The 24,500-nt window shown below is 37.0% G+C and overlaps 3 protein-coding genes across 30 annotated transcripts in view; all 3 read right to left on the bottom strand.

Moving 5' to 3' along the window:
* The window catches only part of MRPS35 (mitochondrial ribosomal protein S35), a 41,113-nt gene extending 30,531 nt beyond the window's left edge, over window positions 1-10,582 (bottom strand). Inside the window, exons 1-4 of one of the 3 annotated variants that reach the window (XM_019737304.2) lie at window positions 10,403-10,582; window positions 7,095-7,141; window positions 5,795-5,962; window positions 4,000-4,060 (exon numbers count right to left, since the gene is read on the bottom strand). In XM_019737304.2, the coding sequence (XP_019592863.2) occupies window positions 4,000-4,060; window positions 5,795-5,962; window positions 7,095-7,141; window positions 10,403-10,514 (388 nt within the window). In that variant the 5' untranslated portion in view covers window positions 10,515-10,582. Of the gene's footprint in view, window positions 1-3,999; window positions 4,061-5,794; window positions 5,963-7,094; window positions 7,142-8,337; window positions 8,357-8,801; window positions 8,868-10,402 lie in introns of those variants that run through there. The other 2 variants (XM_074325869.1, XM_074325870.1) reach the window with 2 other exon arrangements.
* A 4,975-nt stretch (window positions 10,583-15,557) lies between these two features.
* On the bottom strand, window positions 15,558-16,547 carry REP15 (RAB15 effector protein). The gene has a single exon (XM_074325894.1). It carries the CDS (start codon window positions 16,413-16,415, stop codon window positions 15,705-15,707), a length of 711 nt encoding a protein of 236 aa, XP_074181995.1. The 5' UTR covers window positions 16,416-16,547; the 3' UTR covers window positions 15,558-15,704.
* Window positions 16,548-17,101: 554 nt separating this feature from the next.
* PPFIBP1 (PPFIA binding protein 1) overlaps window positions 17,102-24,500 on the bottom strand; it is a 170,744-nt gene continuing 163,345 nt past the window's right edge. For 25 of the 26 annotated variants that reach the window (XM_074325884.1, XM_074325891.1, XM_074325886.1 and 22 more), the window contains 6 exons: window positions 23,067-23,189; window positions 22,402-22,527; window positions 21,402-21,590; window positions 19,859-20,038; window positions 19,096-19,161; window positions 17,102-18,953 (listed from right to left, as the gene is read on the bottom strand). In XM_074325884.1, coding sequence (XP_074181985.1) covers window positions 18,867-18,953; window positions 19,096-19,161; window positions 19,859-20,038; window positions 21,402-21,590; window positions 22,402-22,527; window positions 23,067-23,189 — 771 coding nt within the window. In that variant the 3' untranslated portion in view covers window positions 17,102-18,866. The remainder of the gene's footprint in view (window positions 18,954-19,095; window positions 19,162-19,858; window positions 20,039-21,401; window positions 21,591-22,401; window positions 22,528-23,066; window positions 23,190-24,500) is intronic. The other variant, XM_074325893.1, reaches the window with a different exon arrangement.

Here is a 24,500-nt window from a genome sequence, read left to right on the forward strand (position 1 = left end):
GATATTAACCCCTCATCAGATATATGAGTTGTAAATATTTCCTCCCATTCCCACAGGCTGCCTTTTCATTTTGTTGATGGTTTCCTTTGCAGTGCAGAAGCTTTTTAGTTTGATGTAGTCCCACTTGTTTATTTTTGCTTTTGCCTTTGCTTTGTGTGTCAAATCCAAAAAATCATTACCAAGACCAGTGTTAAGGAGATTTTTCTCTACGTTTTCTGCTAGGAGTTTACGGTTTCAGGTGATACAATCAAGTCTTTAATTCATTTTGAGTTGATTTCTGTGTTAGGTTTAAGATAGGGGCCCAGTTTCATTCTTTTCCCATCCAGTCTTCCCAACATTATTTACTGAAGAGACCATCCTTCCCCCATTGTATATTCTTGGCTTCTTTGTCATAAATTAATTGACCATATATGTGTGGGTTTATTTCTGAGCTCTTTACTCTGTTCCATTGATCTATGGGTCTGTTTTTATCTCAATGCCATACTGTTTTGATTACTATAGCTTTGTGATATAATTTGAAATCAGGAAGTTGATGCCTCCAGCTTTGTTCTTCTTAAGATTGCTTTAGCTATTCAGGGTCTTTTCTAGTTCCATACAAATTTTAGGATTGTTTTTCTTATCTATTTCTGTAAAAAAATGCCATCAGCATTTTGATAGGGATTGCAGGGAATCTATAGGGGGCTTTGGGTAGTATGGACACTTTATCAATATTAATTCTTCTAAGACATGAGCAGAGAATATTTTTCCACTTATGTCTTCTGCACTTTCTTTTATCAATTTTTTGTTGAGTTTTCAGTGTTTAGATCTTTCACCAGCCTGATTAAATTTATCCCTAAGTATTTTATTCTTTTTGATGCAACTAAATGAGATTGCTTTCTTAATTTATCTTTCTGATAGTTCATTTTAAGCATATAGGAATACAACTGATTTTGTATATTGAGTATGTATCCTGCAAATTTACTGAATTTGTTTATTAGTTCTAACAATTTTTTGTGAAGTCTTTAGGGTTTTCTATGTATAATATCATGTCATCTGCAAATAAGAGGCGATTTTACTTCTTTTCTGATTTGGATGGTTTTTATTTCTTTTTCTTGCCTAACATCTGGCTAGGAACTAGTACTATGTTGAGTAAAAGTGGCTTGTCCTGATCTTAGGAAAAAAAGCTTTCAGCTTTTCACCATGAGTATATTAGTCGTGGTTTTATCATATATAGCCTTTATTATGTTGAGGTATGTTCACTCTGTACAGTTTGTTGAGTTTTTTTCATGAAAGAACGTTGAATTTTGTCAAATGCTTTTTCTGCATCTACTGAAATACTTATATGATTTTTAGCCTTCATTTTGTTAATATGGTATATCACAATGATTTGCAGATGTTGAACCATCCTTGCATTCCTGGAATAAATCCCACTTAATCATGGTGTGAGATATTTTTAATGTACTATTGAATTTGGTGCATTAATATTTTGTTGAGGATTTCTGCATCTATGTTCATCAGGGATACTGGCTTCTAATTTTCTTTGCTTATAGTGTCCTTGTCTGGCTTTGGTATCAGAATAATGCTGGCCTTGTAAAGTGAGCTTGGAAGTGTTCCCTCCTCTTCATTTTTTGGAAGAGTTTGAGAAGAACTGGTATTCTTCCTTAAATGTTTAATAGAATTTACCAGTGAAGCCATCAGATACTAGATTTTCCTTTGTCAGGTTTTGGTTTCTCAATCTCCTTACTAGTAATCAGTCTGTTCAGATTTTCTATTTCTTCATGATTCACTCTTGGTAGACTGTATTTCTAGGAATGCATACATTTCTTCTAAGTTTTCCAATTTCTTGGCATATAATTTTTCACAGTAGTCTCTTAGGACCCTCTGTATTCCTATGGTAGTAACTGTATTGTCTCCATTTTCAATTATAACTGTATTTATTTGAGTTTTCTCTCTTTTCTTTTTGGTAAGTCCAAATAAATGTTTGCCTATTTTGTTTATCTTTTTAAAAAAACAGCTCTTAGTTTCATTGATCTTTTGTATTGCCTTTTTAAAAAATTATTTTTTTCAGTTACAGTTGACATTCAATATTACTTTATATTAGTTTCAGGTATATAGCATAGTAGTTGGACATTTATATAATTTATGCAGTGACCCCCCAATTAGTTTAGTACCCACCTAGCACTATACAGTTATTGCAACATTACTGACTATATTCTCTATGCTGTACTTTACATCCCCGTGACTATTTTGTAACGACCAATTTATATATATATATACATATTTTAATTTTTTATTGGGGAATACTGGGAAACTTTTTCTAGGACCCATCAGCTCCTAGTCAAATCATCGTTTTCAATCTAGTTATGGAGGGCGCAGCTCACTGGCCCATATGGGAATTGAACCAGCAACCTTGGTGTTATGAGCATTGAGTGCTAACCAACTGAGCCAACCGGCCGCCCCCCAATTTATATTTCTTAACCCTTTCAACTTTTTCATCCAGTTCCCCAGACCCTCTTCCCTAGCAACTATGCTTGTTCTCTGTGTGAGTCTGTTTCTGTTTTGTTCATTCATTTATTCTGTTCTTTAGATTCCACATGTGAGAGCATATGGTATTTGTCTTTCTCAGTCTGACTTATTTCATTTAGTATAATGTCCTTTAGGTCTGTCCATGTTGTCGCAAATGGTAAGATTTCATTCTTTTTTATGGCTGAGTAATATTCTATTGAATGTAAGTACCACTATTTCCTGAACCAACTGTCTATTAATGGGCTCTTGGGTTGCTTCCATATCTTGGCTATGGTTAATAATGCTACAATGAACATAGGGATGCATATACCTTTTTGAATTAGTGTTTTGGATTTCTCTGGATAAATACCCAGGAGTGGAATTACTGGGTTGTGAGGTAATCCTACTTTTCTTTTGGGGGGAACCTCCAAACCGTTTTCCATAGAGGCTGCACCAATTTGCAATCCCACCAACAGTGCAGGTGGGATTTCTGCATCTATGCCAACACTTGCTATTTGTTGATTTATTAATGACAGTCATTCTGACAGGAGAGAGGTGATATCTCATTGTGATTTTAATTTCCATTTCTCTGATTAGTGACATGAGCATCTTTTCTATTGGCCATCTGCATGTCCTCTTTGGAGAAATAACTATTGAGGTCCTCTGTCCATTTTTAAATTGGATTGTTTTTTTGGTATTGAGTCTATTGTCTTTTTAGTCTCTTTTTCATTTATTTCCACTCTGATCTTTGTTATTTCCTTCCTTCTACTAATTTACTAACTTTGGTTAGTTTGTTTTTCTTTTTCTAGTTCCTTGAGGTGTGAAGTTAGGTTACTGGAGATCTTTCTTGTTTCCTAATGCGTTTATTGCTATGAACTTCCCTCTTAGATCTGCTTTTGCTGGATTCCATAAATTTTGGTATGTTATATTTCCATTTTCAGTTGTCTCAAGATTATTTTTTTCTCTTTTGATTTCTTATTTGACCCACTGGTTGTTCAGGGTCACATTATTTGATTAAATATTCTGAATTTTCCACTTTTGTTCTTGTAATTGATTTCTAATTTCATACCATAGTGATCAGAGAAGATGCTTGATACGATTTCAATCTTAAATTTATTATGACTTGTTTTGTGACCTAGCATATAATATATTCTGGAGAGTTTTCCATGAGTGCTTGAAAAGAATGTGTCTTGTGCTACTGTTGGATGGAATGTTCTGTAAATACGTAGTAAGTCCATTTGGTCTAACGTGTACTTTAAGTCCAGTGTTTCCTTATTTTCTTATGTCTAGACGATATATCCATTGTTGAAAAAGGGCTAGTGAAGTCCCCTACTATTATCACTGTCTATTTCTCCCGTCAGTTCTGTTAACATTGCAATATATACACTTAGGTGCTCCTATGTTGCGTACATATTTACAAATGTTATATCCTCTTGGTAAATCGTCCCCATTATCATCAGAAATGAGATTCTTAAAGTTCAACATAAAATTAAGTTTAACAAAATAGCCACTTACCTTTAAGAGCTTCACAGTGCCGTTTAATTGCGATAGGTGTCAAATGCAGAAAATTGGGGACCTAAAGCAGCAAAATTTAAAGCCTAAATTAACCAAATGTCTAAAAAACATGAAAAAGACAATTTTCTCATAAAATTAAATCAAGGCTCAACAAACCTTATCATAAATAAAATCAGACAATTTTTACAATGTTAATTTTATGTGACAGGTGTTATGAATTCCTTGCAATATATATTTTGTACCAAGTACCTTAAGGTGACAATGACATTGGAAAAAATAAATGTCATCTTTATAGTATTCTTCCTGCCATGAATCTACAGGTGTATGTATTTCCCTTATAAAAACTGAAAGCACTTAAAGACATAGATCATTGTTTAATTTTCCTAATTCCCCTGAAATACATAGCACGGTGATACTTTTTCCACTTGGTACTTAGTAGACATTCACCATTGAATGAATATGTGAAGCTAGCATATCTTAACTGAACAGTTTAATAAAGTTGGGAATACATTTATGATGACACATTAAGATGCTGCCTAATCATTCACAGGGCAAGTTGAAGTTTAGGAAAGGTCTGAGATTTGATACCTCAAATAATTAACATTTACTCACATATTTCTTAAATAATATTAAGCATCTGAAGAGAAAATTTAGTTAAAATAGACTCATTCTGAAGGAAAATTGGAACAAGCAGAAAGTTACTACAAACGCTGTAACTGGTCTTAAATGTTGGACAAAAAACGTTTATTTTAATCAAGAGAAAATAGGCACTGAAAATTGGAATTATGGGATGGGTGGCTTAATTTTTCCATACTTTTATTTTGAAAGAAGACATAATCTTAAAATCATAAAAGGAAAAAATAATAGCAAATGGTTATATAACATTTATATAGGCACTGTCCTATACACTTTGCATGTATTAGCTTATCCAATGACATTCACTAGGAATGAACAGACCACATCATTGGACTAAGAATATAGGTGATTCTTAAAAGGGGTGGCATGCATTAAATGTTTAGATTTTTGTGTTTATAAAAATACCATTCACCACCATTAATATTATTACAAATATATTGCTACTCTCTCTCACACAGTGATATTTTCAAAAAACGTTTTCTTTAAAATAAATTAACTTCTCCTCTTTCATTTGGAAAATAATTAGTTTCCTCAATGTTTTCTTATTTCTCTTGAAATGTTCCCATTTCCAAATTTCATTTACCTTATTCTCCGGAGGCCTACAACCTCTTCTCCATGTTACCATCTTATTTTTTACCATCACCCTTCAGCAAATTTTTCTTTGTTTTTCAGGAAGACTCTCATTTAATAGAAAATACAGTTCACTGATAAATCTGTTGTATGTAAAAGGAAACCATCTAAGATATGCATTCCCAGGCTAAGCATATTTATATTTTCTTTAAAAACCCATAGTTCATAAATCATTATAGCTGCTACCAAGTGAGGCATTTAATATGACCTATTTTGCTTCGAGAAATAAAGAAGTTTAAGGACAATAACAATAACATTAAGTAATATTCTACTTTTCTGGACAGAAAATTTTGAAATCTCTCTTTTTAAAGTGGAACCTTCATCTCCCCCTAATTCTGAATCTCAGGTGAGATTATGTCAGTTTTCTTAGTCCCATTTGAAAGATACAATACAGAAAAGATAGAAAAGAAAAAGCCAAAATGAAAGCCATAGGACCAATTAATTACATTCTTAAATGCCTATGATTCTTTTATTTTTCTTTGTTTATTTCGATTTAAGTCTCAGCCAATGAACCAACAACTTATCTTACCTTTAAAAGTTCTAGATTTCCCTCCTTCGCCATGGGCACGCCTTTCTTTACTGGATAACCCATTCGAACAGGAAGAGGTACTGCCGAGGGTTTAAATGGCGCTGCAACAGGGTAAACACTAGGCCAGTCCTGGTCAACAGCCATTTTCTCTGTTCTAGGAGGCAGTGCCTAAGAAACGTGAAACAGTTTAACATTTTGAATATGAACATGTTTTTCTAATTTTAAAGCAAAAGAAAACTGCATTTAAGAGAAATACTAGCAAAACTGCAACCTATGTAAAAATCTGACCTCCCACAAAGCTACTGCTGGTCAAATGAAAACACATTAAACCTACCTAAATATTTCTGCACTGTTTCTTCAATCCCTCTGGCAAGGATTCCTTAGTAGCACATTTCCTTCACTAAAAATGCCTGTATCTTAATTGTTTACTCAGACTTTTAGTAACTTTTTACATTTTTTTTATGAAGGGGTAACAATATATTTTGCAATAATTTTTAAAATTTCTTTGATGGAAGTCAGTACATGAGGTGACAATGAGAATTTGGAAATAAAGGAAATAAGAAATAAGGAAAATAAAGAATAAGAACTTAAATAAGTAGAGTTAAACTAATTGAATACATAACGAGAAATTATGTATCCCCTAGGCCCAAGGATAGCTACATGATAGCTTAGTCAATTACATTAACATACGTGTGTGTGTGTGTGTGTTTGTATATGTGTGTGTTTTACTATATTCAATAGAAGGGGATGGCCAGAATACAAAAGCATGTTTAAAGAGGTAAAATTCAGTAACACCCATCTAAGCAATATCAAAACCAGTGTGATGTACATACTGAAGCAGTAATATTCCTATGAAGATGACTATTCTGGACGATTATAATTTGATGTCATTTAACTTCCAAGTAATGTGCCTTTGTTCTGACTCCATGTTCTCCAAGTGATTTTATAATTTGGATTCCTCCACAGACATGCCCACAGGGTAAGACCAAATTGGTTAGATTAATGCATACATTCCAGGTCCCTGTCTTAAAAGCATCATGGAAAATAATTCTACATTCTGGTTGTACTGTTTCCTGGGATTATGTCAGTGAGTCCACCTCTCAAAGATGATCCATTCTCGGGGTTCTGACAAAGACCCAGTCAAAGACTAGAATCAGGACTGTGGGAGTCACCAAGTAAACATCTCCTGTGAATCCTTCTTGGGCAGCACCCTTCTGCCTCACTGTGACTATCTGCCTCACTTCAGAACTTCAGAAACCATTAAAATAGTATATTATGTTAGAGTACATTAATTGTTTACCTTTCTTCTCAGTGGTCTGTCAGATCTGGGTGCTTTTTCTGTTGTGCCTGAAAGACAACACAATAGTTATAGAGAATTTTATAACGTAGAGTTAATTGTTCAGCACTGATCATGATCCTATAATTTGAACACAATTTAAGGTATTCAATAACAAAAAAATAAAACAATAATCCATTATCTGTGAGCTCAGGGACTAAAACCATCTTAATGAAAATGAAAAGTCAGAAATAGTTAAAATAATTCCATAGTTATTTAAATATAAGATGAACTCATCATCTAAAGAAATATTTTCAATAAATTTTAAGGTTCATAGTCAAATAAACTCACTTTCCCAAGTTAAAATATCTAGTTAGAAATAAATATTTTGTCTTTAAAGATAAATGGTTTGAAATGTTCTAATTATAAATATATTTGCTCATATTGGAATTATTCTGTTCTATAAAAGAAGAAAACACTTGACTTTTTCCTTCTCTACTGTATATTAGAACTGCCAATGCTACAACCCCACCAGTAACAAAAATCAACAGCCATTCCTAATAAGTCACATAACTGTAGAAGAGGGCAGATTACTTATATACAGTATATACCTTTGCAAATATTATCATCTGCCTCTCTTAATAAATGTTTGGCTATATACTAAAATGATAATAACAACTATATTTATTGAGCACTTTCACATGCTAAGTACTGTGCTAAATGCTTTTCGTTACCTCATTTAATCTTACTTTTCACAAAAACTGTACCTATTATTGCTATTCTTATTTAGAGATCATTTACAGCCAAGAAAACTAAGGACCAAAAAGTAGTGACATTAGCATAGCTCTAAGATTCTTCGCACGCTGATCTTGACATCACATTCTTCACATCTTTAGCTGCATCTCCCTTCACAAGGACCCACAACTACACTGAACTTCCGGTACCATGCCTTTTAGTCTTTCTGAGCTTTCTGTTCTCTGCCTGGAACATGCTTCCCTTCCATCTTTCTGACTTCCATCCCTTACCCCCTCCCTATCTCATTTCTTCATCAGACAAACTTTTATTCATCCCTCAGCAGCAATTCCTTTATTCATTCAAAAGTTATTTAAATGATATTGTGTACCAGAAACTAGGAAGGCAGCAACACACAACAGAAACACAGTCCTTGCTCTCACACAACATAAAGTCTGTGAAGTAAGATGACTATTTAACAAATAATTTAAATAAACGATAAACATTAATGGAAACAGATAGTAGGGGACTGAACCAGTCAATTAGTTGGGGGAAATCTCCCTGAAGAAGTTGACTTTAAGCTAAAACCTTACAGATAAGCAGGAGGTAGCCCTGGAACAGGCAAGTGAGAAAAGTGTTCTAGAGAGAGAGAAGACAGAAAATCAAAGTAAAGTTCAGTATGGCTGGAACTTAGGGGTACAACAGAGAGAGCACTGAGAAAGCAGTTGGAGATATTTAAATAGGCATCTCAACTAGAACACATCATTGGCAGAGCTCTTGATTTTCTTCCTCTAGTCTCCCCAATCCTTGAAAATGGTATTGCCATTCATCCAATTACTCAGGACAAAAATCTAACATGCTTCCTTGAGACTTTTCCTCAAGCCCCATATCAGTAAGTCCCGTTAGCTTTACCTTCAAAATATATCTTTAATCCAATCACACCACTTTATCCACTATTACCTCAATCTAAATCAGCATCTTCTCACTGGGACTACTTACAAGAGCTTCCAAACTGGTCTCCAGTCTTGTTTCCAGTCTTACCCTCCTACAGTTAGTTCTCCACACAGCATCTAGTGATCTTTCAAAAGTGTAAATCACATTATATCACTTCCCTGTTCAGTCTTTCAACGTGATCCCAAATTTATTAATAAATCCAACCCAAATGCCTATAAGCCTTTACAGATCAGGCCATTTCTCATCTTTCTGACATCTTATACTACCATTGTCTTATTTGCTCACTTAACTCCAGCCACATAGGCCTTTTTTCTCTTCTTTGATCACAGCCCTAAACTTATTCTCACTTCTGGGCCTTTGCACCTGCAGTTCCCTGTGCCAACAATGCTCTTCCCCCAGGTCTCAGCATAGCTCTGGACTCTGCTCAAATGTCAATTCCTAAAGGAGGCCTTTCCTGACTACCCATCTTATCCGACCCTATAGCCACTCTTCCTCTAATCCATCACTCTCAACACCCTATTTTATTTTTCTTTATAGCACTAAACACTACCTGACATTGTACTAACATTGTTTACCTGTTTATCGTCTCACATCCCCAAGTGTACAAACTTCATGAGGTGAAGGACTTGTGCTTTATCCTAGCACACAGGAGTTAAGTATTTGTAAAATGAATAAATGAATGAAAAATTAAAGCGACAAGTGTTAAGAAGATGAAGAGCCACTATGATGCATTAAAGAATTTATCATTTATCTTAAAGCAATGAGAAACCGTTTGTAGATTGTAAACCAGGGAGTGATACGATTTGCTTTTTGAACGCTTCACTCTGGCTGTTGTGAGAATTCAATGTAGAAGAGCAAGAGAGGAAATAAGGAGCAGTAAAGGAACTGCTGTAGAAGTGAGACATGGTGGCCTAGCATGGGCTGTCGGTAGTATCAAGAATAGATAGATTATAGAAGGTACCACGGACAATACCTGGTGAATAACTGGACATGCCTCCGCCTTAACTGAGCTTTTCCTGACTCTCGCGGGCTCCTCAATGCTCCCACGTTACCCCACTCACGCTTCCACTACAGCACCTCACACTGCGTGGTCTGCATTAACAAATGTCTTCCTCACTACTCTTCTAAGGCAAGCACGGTATCAGGCATCCCTATAACCTCTCTTGAGTGAAGGTCACCTTAATACTAATGCCTGTATGGATGAAGGTCATCCCATTTGGTAGCATAGCTACGCATGGAATCCAGAGCTGCAGTTTGTTCTAGGACAGCTGTATGCTTCTCTTAACGTTCGAGAAAATCTGTGGTTCACCACTGCCGAAGAAACATTACCAGTGACTGGACAGAGACCCTGTGTCAGTAGCCGGTGGACGGAGCGCCAAAAAGCGCAGGCCACGGGGGAGGGACTGAAGCAAGCTCGTGGCGCCCACAGGCCCAGAAACAGAAATCAGAGGCTAGAAATGGGGCGACACGCGCGCAGAGGACGGACCCACATCCACGGCTGTTCCTACCGAGGCAGCAACAGGAGATAGAGGACGCACCGGCCTCCCCCGGGCGACGCTGGCTCCCCCACCGTGGTGGCCATAATGGGTCCGATATCCCGCCCTCTCACCTCCCCAAAGCCCGGAGGCGACACGGCAGACACTCACGCGGGCCTGGTCTCCGGGTAAGAGTGGCTGGAGACACGGCAGTGGAGAAGGCACGCAGGGTCCTGGCCCCCGACTGCAGGGTGACCCACGAGGGTAACGCGGCGGCCGCCATGGCTGCGAAGACGGCGAGCCGGGGAGGACAAGCGCAGTCCCGCGTCAAGGGGCCGGGCTGTGGCCGCGAGCGCGCAGGCTCGCCCCGCCTCGCCCCGCCCCTAGGATGTAGAACAGGATACACGTGGGCCTGCGAAGTCAGATCCCGAGTCAAAAGTTCACCCCCCAAAACAGAAAAAAAAAAAAAAAAGGAAACAAAAACAATTTTTTTTTTAAATCGACGTAGTCCGTCCAAGGACAATTGCAAATAATGAGCATAAGGGTTGTGGAAAATGTGGCTCACAGAGGGCACGTGTGGTCTGGGTGGGACCTCCTTGGCCTGGAGTCAGGCAGTTTACCCTAGGGCCCTGCTCTTTAGGAATTGCTGCTTTTCTACATTTCCTTGGATTAAAGAAGTATTCAGCTAGTGCACATGATGTGCTCCAAAGCTAGAGGTAGTATTCGATAGTAGTTAAAAAGGATGGCCCCTTGAGCCAGATTGCTTGATTTTAAAACTTGGCTTGGCCACTTCTAGGCTGTGTGAGTCTAATGCAGTTAACATAGACAAACTTCTGGGGACAATATTGGTGCAGAGTGAACACCCTGTGTACATAGACGGTAACTGTTTTCAATGGTTTGGTTAGCTCTTGTGTAGATCAGGTAAGAATTACAAAAAGTACTTATTAGGACCTACAAAATAATGGTCATTCTTTAATGAGCTCTCTTATTTTCTACCCTAGGATGAAGTAACATACATACAACCCTTAATAAAATCCTCTATTTTTTCAACCAGTGTGTATAATATTAATCAATGTACAAAATTATAATCACAGGAGCAACTGGGAACAAACACAACTGACTTGATAAGCATGCCACCAGCAGAGCAGAACAGCAGGTGTGCCCGAGTATTCTACTTGTGAGCATTCAATGTGCCAAGGGCATCCATCAGTATGTGAGATGAATAAATGGCATTATAGGGAAACATATTTATAGTAGTCACCATTCTCATCTTTTCTGGCCTCTTACCATCCCAATATTGTTCCAAAGCAGAAGTATGGTGTATTAGTTTTCTAAGCCCGTTGTAACAAAGTACCACAAACTGGGTGACTTGCAACAACAGGAATTTATTTTCTCACAGTTCTAGAGGATAGAAGTCTAAAACCCAGGTGTTGGCAGTGGTTCCTTCTGGAAGTTCTGAGGGGAGAATCTGTTTATGACTCTCTCCTAGTTTCTGATGGTTGTTTGCAATCCACAGCATTCCTTGGTTTGTAGACACATCATTCCGATCTCTGCCTCCATCTTCACATGGTCTTCTCCCCTTCCTCTATTTTTAATATTAAAAGGATGGCCTTTTAGTCAGATGAGTATGGGGTTTGAATCCAGGCTCTGTTTCTTTGTGATCTTAGGCAAGTCTACTTAATATCTCTGAGCTTCAATTTCAAGGAAAATAGGAACAGCAACGTCTTACTCAGGACCATTGAGAAAGTTATATTTCAGAAGGTGTAATATAATTGGTGGCCATTGGAATTAAGCTCAGAATCAATACAACAGCCACTTATTCTTTCTTGAGTTTGTGTACCAGGGGTGCCAAAAAATATAAACACATAACTTGTATTCATCTTTTGTTATTGGTATATTAATATATCAAGTATTACAATTTTAATAGTTTTTTTTCCTTTCTTAAAACGTGTGTGCATTTTTTTTTGGCACCCTCTGTATTTTAGTACGATGAAGTTGCAAGGCCTATACCATAGAAATTTTGGGACAAAAGAGGTCTGAAATCTTACAGATTTAATTATATTCAGAGAATTCTCAATTTCTGAGCAAGATATTAAGAGACTTAGGTCCTCTGTCTACCTTCCTATGCTTTCTGTCTTTTGTTTTATTCTCTCCCTAAGAATAAAATGGATAGATATGACAAGAATTAGAGTAGACAGAGAAATACTTATTGTTTTCCCAGGCATCAAGTACAATAAAGTTCATTCTATATTAAAAACTCATTTGTAATGCTATCAACAGGCAATATGTTTCATGCAGTGTAAAGAGTAAAGCATGTATTATCATATACATAGGAGTTACTAAAAATTACATAATTTTTCAATTGGAAAAGATCTTAAAGTGCAATCACTCATGATAAAAATATTTTCTTCAGCCTTCATGACCAAATAACCGAATATATTGTAGAAACCAAACTGGTTTCATGGGCATGTGACTTGCACTTAGAAGAGCTCTCTGCTTGCTTAATGCTCTGTTTTCCCTGCCTTGAAATTTTTAATAAATTTTGAACAAAGGGCCCCACATTTTCATTTTGCACTGGGCCCCACAAATTATGTAAACAGCCCTGTATAGAACAATTTTAAATATTAAGGCTTTTTATAATGGGTGTTTATTACTTAACTCCTGGATTAATCCAATGATTATCAGAGATCTACTTTTAATCAAAACTAACTTCTTTATAAAAAGTGAGTGAACAAGGCATGGTTATTCACCAGCATGGTAAATAGACAATATGCAAATATCCAGGTATGTGAATGGACTTTGCTACCTAAATATCCATCAAAACAGTATAGGGTAAATGTTATGGTATATACATACAATATCAACTAGTGCTTAGACACATGGGTATAAATCCTGGTTGAACCTTAGAATTACTTCAAGAGATATTAAAATAATCATTTAGGGCCCCTCCTTCTGAGATGCTGATCAATTGCTCTAGGTGTGTTTGGAGCACTGGTATTTTTTGGTTTTTGGTTTTAAGTTCCCCAAGTGAATCTAATATGCAAACAGGACTGAGAACCATTGATGTCATCCTTAAAAAGAATAAGTGGTTATAAATCTATTAGCATATATATATATAAATATATATATATATAGTTATATCTATTAGCATATATATATTTAGTTAAGTTTTTAAGGGTATAAGGCATTTATAAATCATACGACTCCATTTGTGTAAAATATTTTTAATATACAGTACAGGTTCTGGAAGGGTAAACAGCAAACTGGAAGGAATAGGTATGGGGGTGCAGGTGAGACTCCTGAAGACTTAACTTTCACATTTGAATTTTTACACCAGAATGCAGATTTTTTTAAAAGAGAGAAAACAATATTTTTTAAATCAGCAAAAGCTTTGTTTTTAATTAAAAATAGTTGTCTGATTTATATCATCCAGCTGTTTATAACATGAACACTCACAGTTTGTAATAGACTTCAAAATTCTGCTCAGCTTACACTTTAGTATAGCACTTTGTCACAAGCATTGTCTCCTTTGTATAAACTGAAGTCATTCCCATTTTACAGATAAGAAAACAAAGAGTTAAGCCCCTAGACTCTGCTCTAAGAGCATTGAGACTCAAACCCACATCTGATTCCAATCTGAATACTCTTTACCACCACGACACTACACCACCTTCTTGACAGCGTGCTCTGCACAGCATTGCTGCAGACAAGGGTCACCATGTGCCAAGGACACATTAACAGGGGATTATAACTTTACAGGCACATTCAAAGTAGGAATAATTGTTGTTTAATGACTTCAAGAGGTATCTCCTGTGTCTATTCATGTTCACTTACTGAAGGCAGAGGGCTTAAATGCTTTCCTTGATCTTTTGGTTTCCTGGAATGAAGGAATGTCAAAGATGAATTTAAGTTCTGCCTTTGCATATATTCTTAATATTTAAGAAGCTTGGAATTACAACATTCTAATTGTGATGTATTTCATATCCTTCATCCAATCATCAGCAAATGCTCTGTGTTTTTACTTTCAATGAGTCCTAAATTTGACCTCTTCACCCCTCCACCTCTGCCACTTTGGTCCGAGCCACCCTTTTTTCTCATCTGGTTTATTATAACAGCTTCCTACCTCCTAGGCTCTGCTTCCACTCTTTCCTCCCTACAATCTAGTCCCCATCCAGTAATCAAGTGAGGTTTTCAAAGGGTAACTGAGATCAAGGCATTTGTCTCCCCATATCACTCAATAAAAACCAAAGTCCTTACAAGTATGATCTGCTTTATCTGTTTGCCGGCCACTTCTCTGACCTCGTCTCCTATCACTCTCCCTCTGGCTCACTCTGTCCCATCCACACCAGCCTCTTTCGCTGTGCCTCCAACATATCAAATGCACTCCCATTTCAAGCCCTTTACATTTGCAGTTCCCTACGCCCGGAACAATCTTCCAGATATCTGCACAGATGCTCTCGCTTCATTCAGATTTCTGGTTAACTGCCCGCTTCTCATTGAGGCCTTAACTATCCCATATAAAACAGCACCTCCTTCACTCTGCCCCCTTAGCCATGATTTATTTTTCTTTACAGCACCCCTGATATGTATTTTAAATGTACATTTTAAATATAGGCACATATATTTATTTTGTCTTCCATCATTAAGAGGGAAACTCCCCAAGAACAGGGACTTTGTTCTTTTTACTGCTGGATTGGCAGGGCATAGAACAGGACCTAACGTGTAAGAGCAATCATGTGTGACTGAATCTATCTTCCCTTTACATTTTTAAGCATTTTTTGCTTCTACCTTCTATAAGGGTAGAGGGGAAATTATTTTTCCTCCCCAACACTACTGTTATAATCCCACCCAGGCTTTTAAGCAATGATGGTTTTTGTGTGTGAATATACTTTCCTTGTTGCAAAGGCTAAACAAATGTTAATCATTACTACAAGTGCTTGTTACATGGGTCATTGTCTCCAACACGCAAGCAGATCACAAAATGAATCCCACCAGGGTCCTCTCTGTGTAGAGGAAGCAATTTGGGATGAGTAAGGAGAGAGGTTTGAGAGAGTAGGTTTTACTTAGGAGTTCTGAATTGAAACTCATATTATAAACATAATTAAACCTGTTTTACAGTCTTACGCACCTCCTCACCCTACCCATCTCACACCCACAGCAATAAAAACACGTTTTACATTTTCAAGAGATAGACTTATTATTCCGAACAAAGACTTTTTTTTTTGGCAAATCAAACTTTAACGGTGATTCTATTATCCTCCCCTTCCTCTTCTATTATTGAGTAAATAAATGAAAGATTAAGCTAAATTATCAGTTTTCCCCGCAATATGGGAGGGTATTTTTCCTCTCCATAATCATGACACTAATACGTTTTGACCCAGGTGATCATTTTCACAAGTTGATGAGCCTGCTTACTAGAATAAAATACCTTTTTCTTTTCATTTTACAGACAGTCTTATCACACATATCCAGTTCAGAGGATGCTAATATAAACCTTGCCCACCTCTCTTAGCCCGTCTTTCTTACTCAGACAGTTTCCAAGCAGCTCTCTGATGGAGACACAATCTTCAGTTTCCAGGATAAATTGTGCCACAGCCTGCCTTCCTGGTACATGGCCCCTCATGGGCTCACTTTTGACACTGTCCAGGACAACTCCCCTGATGTCTTTAGGCTTTCCTGGTACACCAAAGATGATAAAGAGGCCCAGACAATCCTCTCCTATCAAGTTACAGAATTCTTCCAGCTTATCAAATCTGCTTCTCTTCCGGGAAGACTCTTCTGCCCTGGATTCTGGATTGGAGAGGTCACCAGGCTCAGATTCCACAGGATGGAGAGAAGACATCTGCAGAGTCTGGACGGCCAACTGAAGGCTGATGTGCTTATTGGATCCCCAAAAAGTCCAAATCCAGTCTGCCCCAAATAATGAGGCCTGGTGCTTGGTCATCTTGGTGGTGGTGAGACGCCCATTAACTCCCTTTTCTTGACAGAAGGTGACGAAGTGAATTAAGAAGATTTCATTTAACGTGTTTGGAGCTGGGCAGAGATTGCTCAGAGGGTCTGCAAAGCCCAGGTACTCCTGCACTTTCCGGGCTGCGTGGATCATAGCTCCACTGACAGCCTCACAGACGCTAAGAACTTCTTCGCTGTCCTTCAGAGTCAATTGTTGTGATGGTTTTTGCCCCATTTTCTCTGCATCTAATCAATACTGCTTCCCAATCTCAAACATGTGAACCTCATTCAGAAGGACTTCTTTCTCAGAGTAAAAGTCTTGCAGTGAAGTCACATCTGTTAACGCAGTCGTGGTTTTCTAGCTCTACAGCTTACTTGTTGTGGCTAAGCATATATACAGACAGCTAAACAAACAGGTCTCCCTGTTTGCCAATGGGGTGTGCTGTATTCATATAGATTCCTGCAGGTTTATTAAGTTAGAGATTGTAACTTTCACAAAAAAACATCTGTTCTTCTCTAGTTGTAGTCACTCCACTTTCAATATTTGGTGATCTCTTCCAAGATATGTTTCCTCTTTTCAAATGTGAGTTCAATTAAAAAGAGTATTTAATTCTTTAAAGAGCATATACTTTCTACGACTTCTTCAAATTTGCAGGCAAATCACCTCCCTTTTTTTCCCCAAGGTCCTCTCTACCATGATTCTTCATCCCCCCAGTGCAGCTGCCCATGTTTCCTTTCATACAAAAATTTCTCAAACAAAGGCCTCAAATTTCTATCCCTTGATATACGCTATAACCCCGACTCAAACACATTTACGGAAGTTTGTGAATTGTAAAGATTTCATGTTATTGTTCTCTATATCAGAAATAAAACCTACTGGTTATTCTGAACAAAGAAAAATAAAGTAACAAATAATAAAAATATGAGACAATTATCAATTGACTTTATTTCTTTTCATATGGTAATACCAACAGTGTATAATATTTTGTAATAAAATATATTTCATCAAAAAAGTTTTAACCTTATCACATATCATCAGTTATGTTACATTGTCCTGAATAAAGAATATTTGGCATCTCTAACAGTTTCCTGGTATTTTTAACCAGTTTTGAATAACAAATTATTTTTTAAATGGTGACATATATCCACATTAAAATAAAACACAAATATAGTAAGAGTCCAATACAGTTACCAAATAATGAATGGTAAGGAGCAAAAGGTTATTATTAGGATCAAATTATTTTAGTTATGAATAAACAGTAATTCAGTACTACAGGTTCCTTAACGAACAGCTTGGTAACTTGCTAATAACTTGCAAGATCATACCACTGACGTTCAAATACAGTTTATAAGCAAGTCCACTGTCATATATTGAACTGCCCACCCCATGCCAATTTGTGAAAACCCATCTTTACCACAGTTGGCAATCATGAATAATGATGTAGTACCAAAAAAAAGAAGAATATTTTTTCTAATACCCCTAAAAAATAATAAACACAGTTTTTGCTGCAGCTTTCTATTTTCTTTATAAAGAATATTTGGGCCCTGTGCTACAGGAACACATGAACTACATTTTATCATTACAATATAGCCATTATAAAACTAATTTTGCAGCCTCAGTTGCTGAACTCTGATTGAGACAAAATGTTCAAAGAAATATTTTGCTTTTTAAAAAGATTCAACTCATTAATGGCCTGAGAAATGTACAATTAACATTAGTCAGACTGTTAGTATTTTGATGTAATGATATATTTAGCAAAGAGAAGAATAAGAAACTTAATACTGTAAAGGTTTTCGTTTGGGTTTGGTTTCTTCAAAAATTATTTCTAGAAATTTTGGGGGAGCTTTTGAATGCATTCAAATTAATAGTATTTAAACGTCCCTCGAGTTCTTCCTTATGAATTAAAAGAATCCAAGATTAAGGTTGAAATTCTTAAACTAATCAACAATTTTATGATATGTCATCAAAGAAGGGTTATTTCGTATATACTAATTTAGTCTGAATGATCAACATTATTAAAATTCAGTGGTGGAGAAAGATCATCTTGACTTCTCCAAGAACCAGCTGATATATGAAAATTCTGATCACTGTATTTTTTTCAATGTGATCTTTTTACCATCCTTCTTCTGTCACAAAATAAAAGTTCTGTTTTCTATGTACTAAATATATACACATATTTAGAAAAATATATAAAAACAGGACAGTAAGAGGCAAGTGGAGGTGTGGCTGGCATTTAGTGGGTACACAGAATGCTTAAAGAAATTCCACATATTGATTTTGAAAGCATATCATGTTCTGCTTTAATGGCTGCCGTGCTGTCACACCAATGTGGCAGAATCACCCACGTATGGGTTACTGCTTCCCAAGTCTTCCATACTGTGAATGTAAATGGAAACACTATGGTAAAGTACTCAAAATAAATGCAACATTTTAAATATAATATATCACAGATTTTTACATTATTAAATAGAAGAAAAACAATTATACTCTCATTCACCAGTGTCTCACTTTCTGTGGCAAATTTAGAATAGGCACATATTCCCCTGCTTTCCATTTCCACTTCTAAATGAGCAAAAGTTGGAACAATAAACAATATACAATCTATTGCTTGTTGTATATACTGTGTGTTTGAGAAAGAAAGTGGAAAGGGACCAATGGCTCCTCATGCTCATCCCGATGCTACGGTCAAACGTTTGAGTCTTCATCCGTAATGCTGGCACTGGGGGAACGGGCAGCAAAATCTTTAAACATGTCATCTTCCTTTAACATGTGCTGGAAAACAAGGAGATGGGAGTCACACACACTGCGAGCAAAGAGCTCAGAACTACACATTCTCCACTATCCATTCAGTCCCTCAGCGTTATTTTCAAAGATATTTTTAGAATAACATTGCAGATTCATTTTACAAACTTACTGTTAGGTTGTTGATGCCTTCAGAGAACGCACCTATCTGCCTCACTGTCCCTTCTGAATCTTCCATCTGCAAAGAACATACCATAACGTGACATACTCATTTGCACAATTTCAAGCAAAGCACAGCAAATGAACAAAAGAAAAAATCATGCAAGTTGTACTGAAAGGGATAGGAGTAACAGAACACTTCTGATGATAACCTCCTCCCACTACTGCAACTGGATGTTAAAAATTAGAAGAAGCCCTTCAGTGGCACATCTAGCCTAATGCTCTGATGTTGACATTAGCACCAAAGGATGTTTGAATAAAGGGCAATATTCAGTCCCATGACTTCATACTGAAAAAGCTAAGTAGTAGGAGCTGTCCATTCCTGAGTCATTTTAAAACATAGTTTTTCTTAATACAGAGACAGTATAACATTGGTAAGTGGCACATACTTTGACAAGTTGGAACCCTGTTCTCCTATCTTAGGTAAGGTACTTAATCTCTCTGTGCCTCAGTATCCTTATCTCTAAAATTAGGGTAACAATGCTCCCTATGTTTTAGGATTGCTATGAACGTTAATATATGTTAAGTGCTTAGCATAGTGCCTGGGATGTAGTAAGCAACCTGTAAGTCCATCATTACTTTACTATTCACTAGTGTTATCTTTATTTTTAGGCATTTCAAGAAAACGTCTTTAATGAGTAGACCCAGTGCACAGTTTCCCTTTAGTGTTTCAATGCTGGAAGAGCTTTAAAGTAGGTATATAGTGTTGCATTTACCTGATCTAACCGGTCCAAATCATCTTCGTCATACAGGTGCATGTCCAAACCAGATTTAAATCCTTTCTTAGATGTACTTCCTGAGGCCTGTCCCAATTCCATTGGACAAACATATTCTTCCCCATCTTCTTGTTTCTTCTTTCTCAGATTCCCAAAATTACCAAAGGTAAGTTTCTTTGGCTTTAAAAGAAAAAAAAGAAAAACATCCAGGGATTTGATAAAATTCATATGACAAAGAACTAATAACATGTGTAATTTAATTATTCACTTCATCGTATGGAGAAAAGCAATTGAACGATTCAATTTGTATAACAAAAGCAAAGATATCCTAGGCATACAATTGATGCACCCAAATATGACAAATAATCCTTGTCATGAATCTCAGAAGATTACACTTCTCCTGATTCACACTAACTATTAGGTTGGTGCAAAAGTAATTGCGGTTTTTGCAATTATTTTTAACCTTTTAAACTGCAATTACTTTTGCAGCAACCTAATAGCTGGGTAGTCACAGTGATAAAAGCAAAATATGCCAGGAGGCTTAGTTTTGATTAAACAGAACTTAATGCAATGGGATTTCTCAGGGCTAAATCCAATTTTGCAGGTTTTCCAGTCTAAGACCAGCAAAAGAAAATAGTCCTTACTGTATTTTCTTTTTGGGTGAGGCTACGGTATCTTGTATGCCTGTTATGCTTCCAAGTGACTGCTAAAAGAATCTCTGTCCTTTTGGAGAAAAAATGTCCAGTGATACTTAGAAGACAATCTCCATCTTAGTCACTGGGTAGTGCCTGAGACTATTGATTAAGAAGATGATGATCAGACTGATGCTGAGAATTTATAGAGAACAGAATCTCTCAGAGGCACATCTTTAAGGGATAAAGGTGGTTGAAGAGAAAGTGCCAGGCAGGTAGGGGGGTAAAGAAACAAGACAAGAAAACTTGGTACATATTTGTGAAGGAGTGGATAAACTGCATTTCCACATCAAAGTTGGTTGAAACGACACTCAGAAGAGTTAACACAGGAATGATTTAAAAGAAGAAAAAGTAGTCTTAATTTGGTACGATCTATGAATCCAGGCAAACCAGGAATATCCATTCTCTGCTGGTCTACCTTGTACGTTGTTTAAGTATCTTTTTCCAAATTGAAATGTTGGTTAATTATAAGCCAGACAAGCCGAATCTGTACAAGGAGAAATGTAACTCTTATACTTGATTTATCCATAGGAAAAAACAGGACAACTGTAATCAATATTTGGGTCCAAGGTACGGGCTCTCTGCAGTGGCTATGTATCGATGACAGAAGCCAACATCATGCTTTTTATTATTGGTAACTCTAGGAAATGAACGATTTGAGCCAAGATTCCCCCAGAAGGAAACCTTCAGAATACATTTTCTTGATTCCTTTTAAAGATGCATAGACTTTCAACTCATCCACAAAACGTAGTAAATCCCAGAAAATAGGATAGCCAGGTAACAGTCAAAACTGAGCCTTTGCTTCAGTGTTTGCTTTAATCAATTATTAAATGGTACAGGCTTGAACCAACCTTCACTTTGGCAGTGGCTGTTAGAAGGACATAATCTGGTAACTCCATGGCATCACGTTTCTGGTGTTGGGCCTCAGCACCAATCAGAAGGTTGAAATGAGTGGCCAAATGTCTTCGCAACAGGGTCTTACTTGGTGGGATGTTCAATAACTGAGCCATTGTTTCTACATTAAAACGAGGTTCTAGAACCTACGAGAAAAATTAAGATTGTTTAAGGTACCGTGTATCATACATGTCTGCATCATGCTTTTATAATTGGCAAAGCTCCTTTCATTTCGTTATTGCCAACGACCTTCTCAACAGCCCTGGGAGATACACAAAATATGGACTTTGATATTTAATTTATATATCTTTTCTTTCTTTTGCCCGAGCTAGAGAAATCGAGAGCTGGTCCTGACATCCAAGCATTACAAAGTCAGGGCTTCCACCTCTCTGAAGTGTTGCATTTGGGATGCCTTTGGAAGCCAACCTCTGTGCAAGATCTGTGTGCAAAAATACAGGATATCTTTGTAGAAATTTTAAAACATGATCATCTGAGAGTCAGCAGCCAGATGTTATCTAACATAAAAGAGGACAATGAAAGGGCCGGCCCAGTGGCTCAGGCGGTTAGAGCTCCATGCTCCTAGCTCCGAAGGCTGCCGGTTCGATTCCCACATGGGCCGGTGGGCTCTCAACCACAAGGTTGCCGGTTCAACACCCGCAAGGGATGGTGGGCTCTGCCCCTTGCAACTAAAAATTGAACACGAAAAAAAAAAAAAAAAAAAAAAAAGAGGACAATGAAAGAGAAATGGGTTTAAACCCAATGTAGAGTTATATGATGTAAATAAATAAAAAACAAGGAAAAAAAATACTCTGTAAGTAAAGATTCACTAGAAATGGTGTCGGAGGGTTGGGTTAGATAACTTTAGTATTACAACAAGTAAACTGATAATATCCTACTCATTAGACTAAAGGAGACAAAATGATGATAAGTCCATTTTAAATTAAAACAGAATTTTACCATGAGCCCACCGTGGACACCACTGCCTCTGAGATTGGGGGCATATTCTGCCAAGTCCACAGAACGCAGCCATTCCATGACGCGATGATTGGTCCACTGCTGAACTTCTGATGGGGTGATGCTATTCTATGGGAACAAAGAACAGCCAAGACCTTCAGTTGTTAACTATGGGACCTCAAATATTAATCCTGCGTGTTCTGTCTAAAAAGTCTACCCCACAGAGCAGAGTTAATCCATATCCCACTAAACGCTTAGAAAAAGGGTAAAAAGGAGTTTTTTAATTTGAATTCCCTTTGATAAAGTTTGTCACAAAGGTGCAAGTTTTTTTACATTCTATTAAAGCAGTACTTTAGGAAATGAAGTCTCTATAGTGATATTTAACTCTCTGGCTTAAGCAGACAACAAAATAAAATATACTTAAGGAGGAAGGGTAATTAAGAAGCAACCTTTGGCTCCAGTTACACAGGTAGAACCACTTTGGGGGGAAATGGAAGGAATGTAAGAAAACAAAGCCTAGGAAGTAAATGAGGCTGGATTTGAGGCTCTAAGGGAACCAGAAGCCCTCCCTGCAGGTTCCAAGAAGAAATGGGTCTTAGTCTAGCACACGCGGACAGTCCCACGCATGGAAACATGCACGCTCTGTAACCCTCAACCTCAGACGCTACCTCATCAGATGGTCGCCTCCGTAGACAGTTTGGTTCAAAGTTATTGATCCTCAGCACCTGGATGGCCCTTTTGATACTGAGATGATGCAGCACACTCACAACCTTCAAAGACAGTAAGTCATCCTGCAGAAAAGAACAAAAAGGGGAGCTCGTTGAGCAGGAGGACCTCCTCAAGAACATCTCAGAAGATGCTAGTCGAAGCAGAAGAGCCCCCTCTACCAGCTGGCCTGAGGGCTTATCAGTGTTTTCAAAGCTTCTATTTAGTCCCAGGACACTTTTTCCTGTTCTATTCAAAATCTTCTCCAGGATCCCAATAGGGAAGAGAACCAAAATGAGTGTTGTTCCAACTGAGGCCAACTTTCATCTATTTCTTTTTCATTCAGACACTCTGAGATAGGACTATGGGACCCCATGGCTCTGAAAAACACAGCTTGCAAAGCACTTGCTGGGTCCCTACAAAAGGTGATCTGCTTTCATAAAGCAGGTAGCTAAGAGCAAGTGGTGTTTACTGATGACTGAGGCTTGCGTTTCTGAACTAAGACACATCACAGGAGAAAACCAGAAGAGTGGTCCCATCATACTATGCCCCTCTCCAGCCTCAAGAAATCCCTAGTTCTAGATCATTACGCTTTATTTGGAAGACATTGTGAAAATATTTGGCAAAACTATGTCAACCAATGCAAAGGTCTTGGTGAGAGTTGAGTGTAAAGAAATGAAGACGTTGTGAGTATTAACATATCCCCAATCAATTCCTTCAAGGAATAACTTTCACCAGTATATGATTATTGGGCACATTTCAAACACACCAAACACACCCAAATTATTTTAGAAGGTGATGTGGGGGGCAGTGTCAAGATAAGCACCAGTCTGTTTCCAAACACACCCAGAAAATACATAAGGAAAACATTCATTTTGGGCACACCTTACTGATAACACATTTCTTGTAAGGAAAAAAATTAATCTATTATAAAAATATTTTTAAATCAAAATACTAGACAATCAGTTTAAATCCTTAAAGGCTACTAACTGAGCACAAATTATTTCCTGAATTAATTTCTTAAAGGCAGTGCCTAAGATTGAGACATCCTTCAAAACATTTCCATGTGGGCTATTTTCAACTAACCAAAGCCTAACCGATTTTTTAAAAATCTAAACACATGATGTCAATAACATAAATAAAATGTTAATTATTTCAGCTTCAGGGATTTTAAAAGTAGGGGCTATTTCCTTTTTTAATCAAAACACTTTTTTTTAGATGTTTAAAAATCTTTTATTTTTAATTAATTTTAGATTTACAGAAGAGTTGCCAATAAGAGTACAGTTACATATACTCTTCCTCACCCAGCTTCTCTTAACTTTAACATCTTATATAACTATGATATATTCATCAAGAGAAATTAATACAGACAATAATAAAATTAAACTATAGACTTT

Source organism: Rhinolophus sinicus, linkage group LG02, assembly GCF_036562045.2.
Source record: "Rhinolophus sinicus isolate RSC01 linkage group LG02, ASM3656204v1, whole genome shotgun sequence".
Lineage (NCBI taxonomy): Eukaryota > Metazoa > Chordata > Mammalia > Chiroptera > Rhinolophidae > Rhinolophus > Rhinolophus sinicus.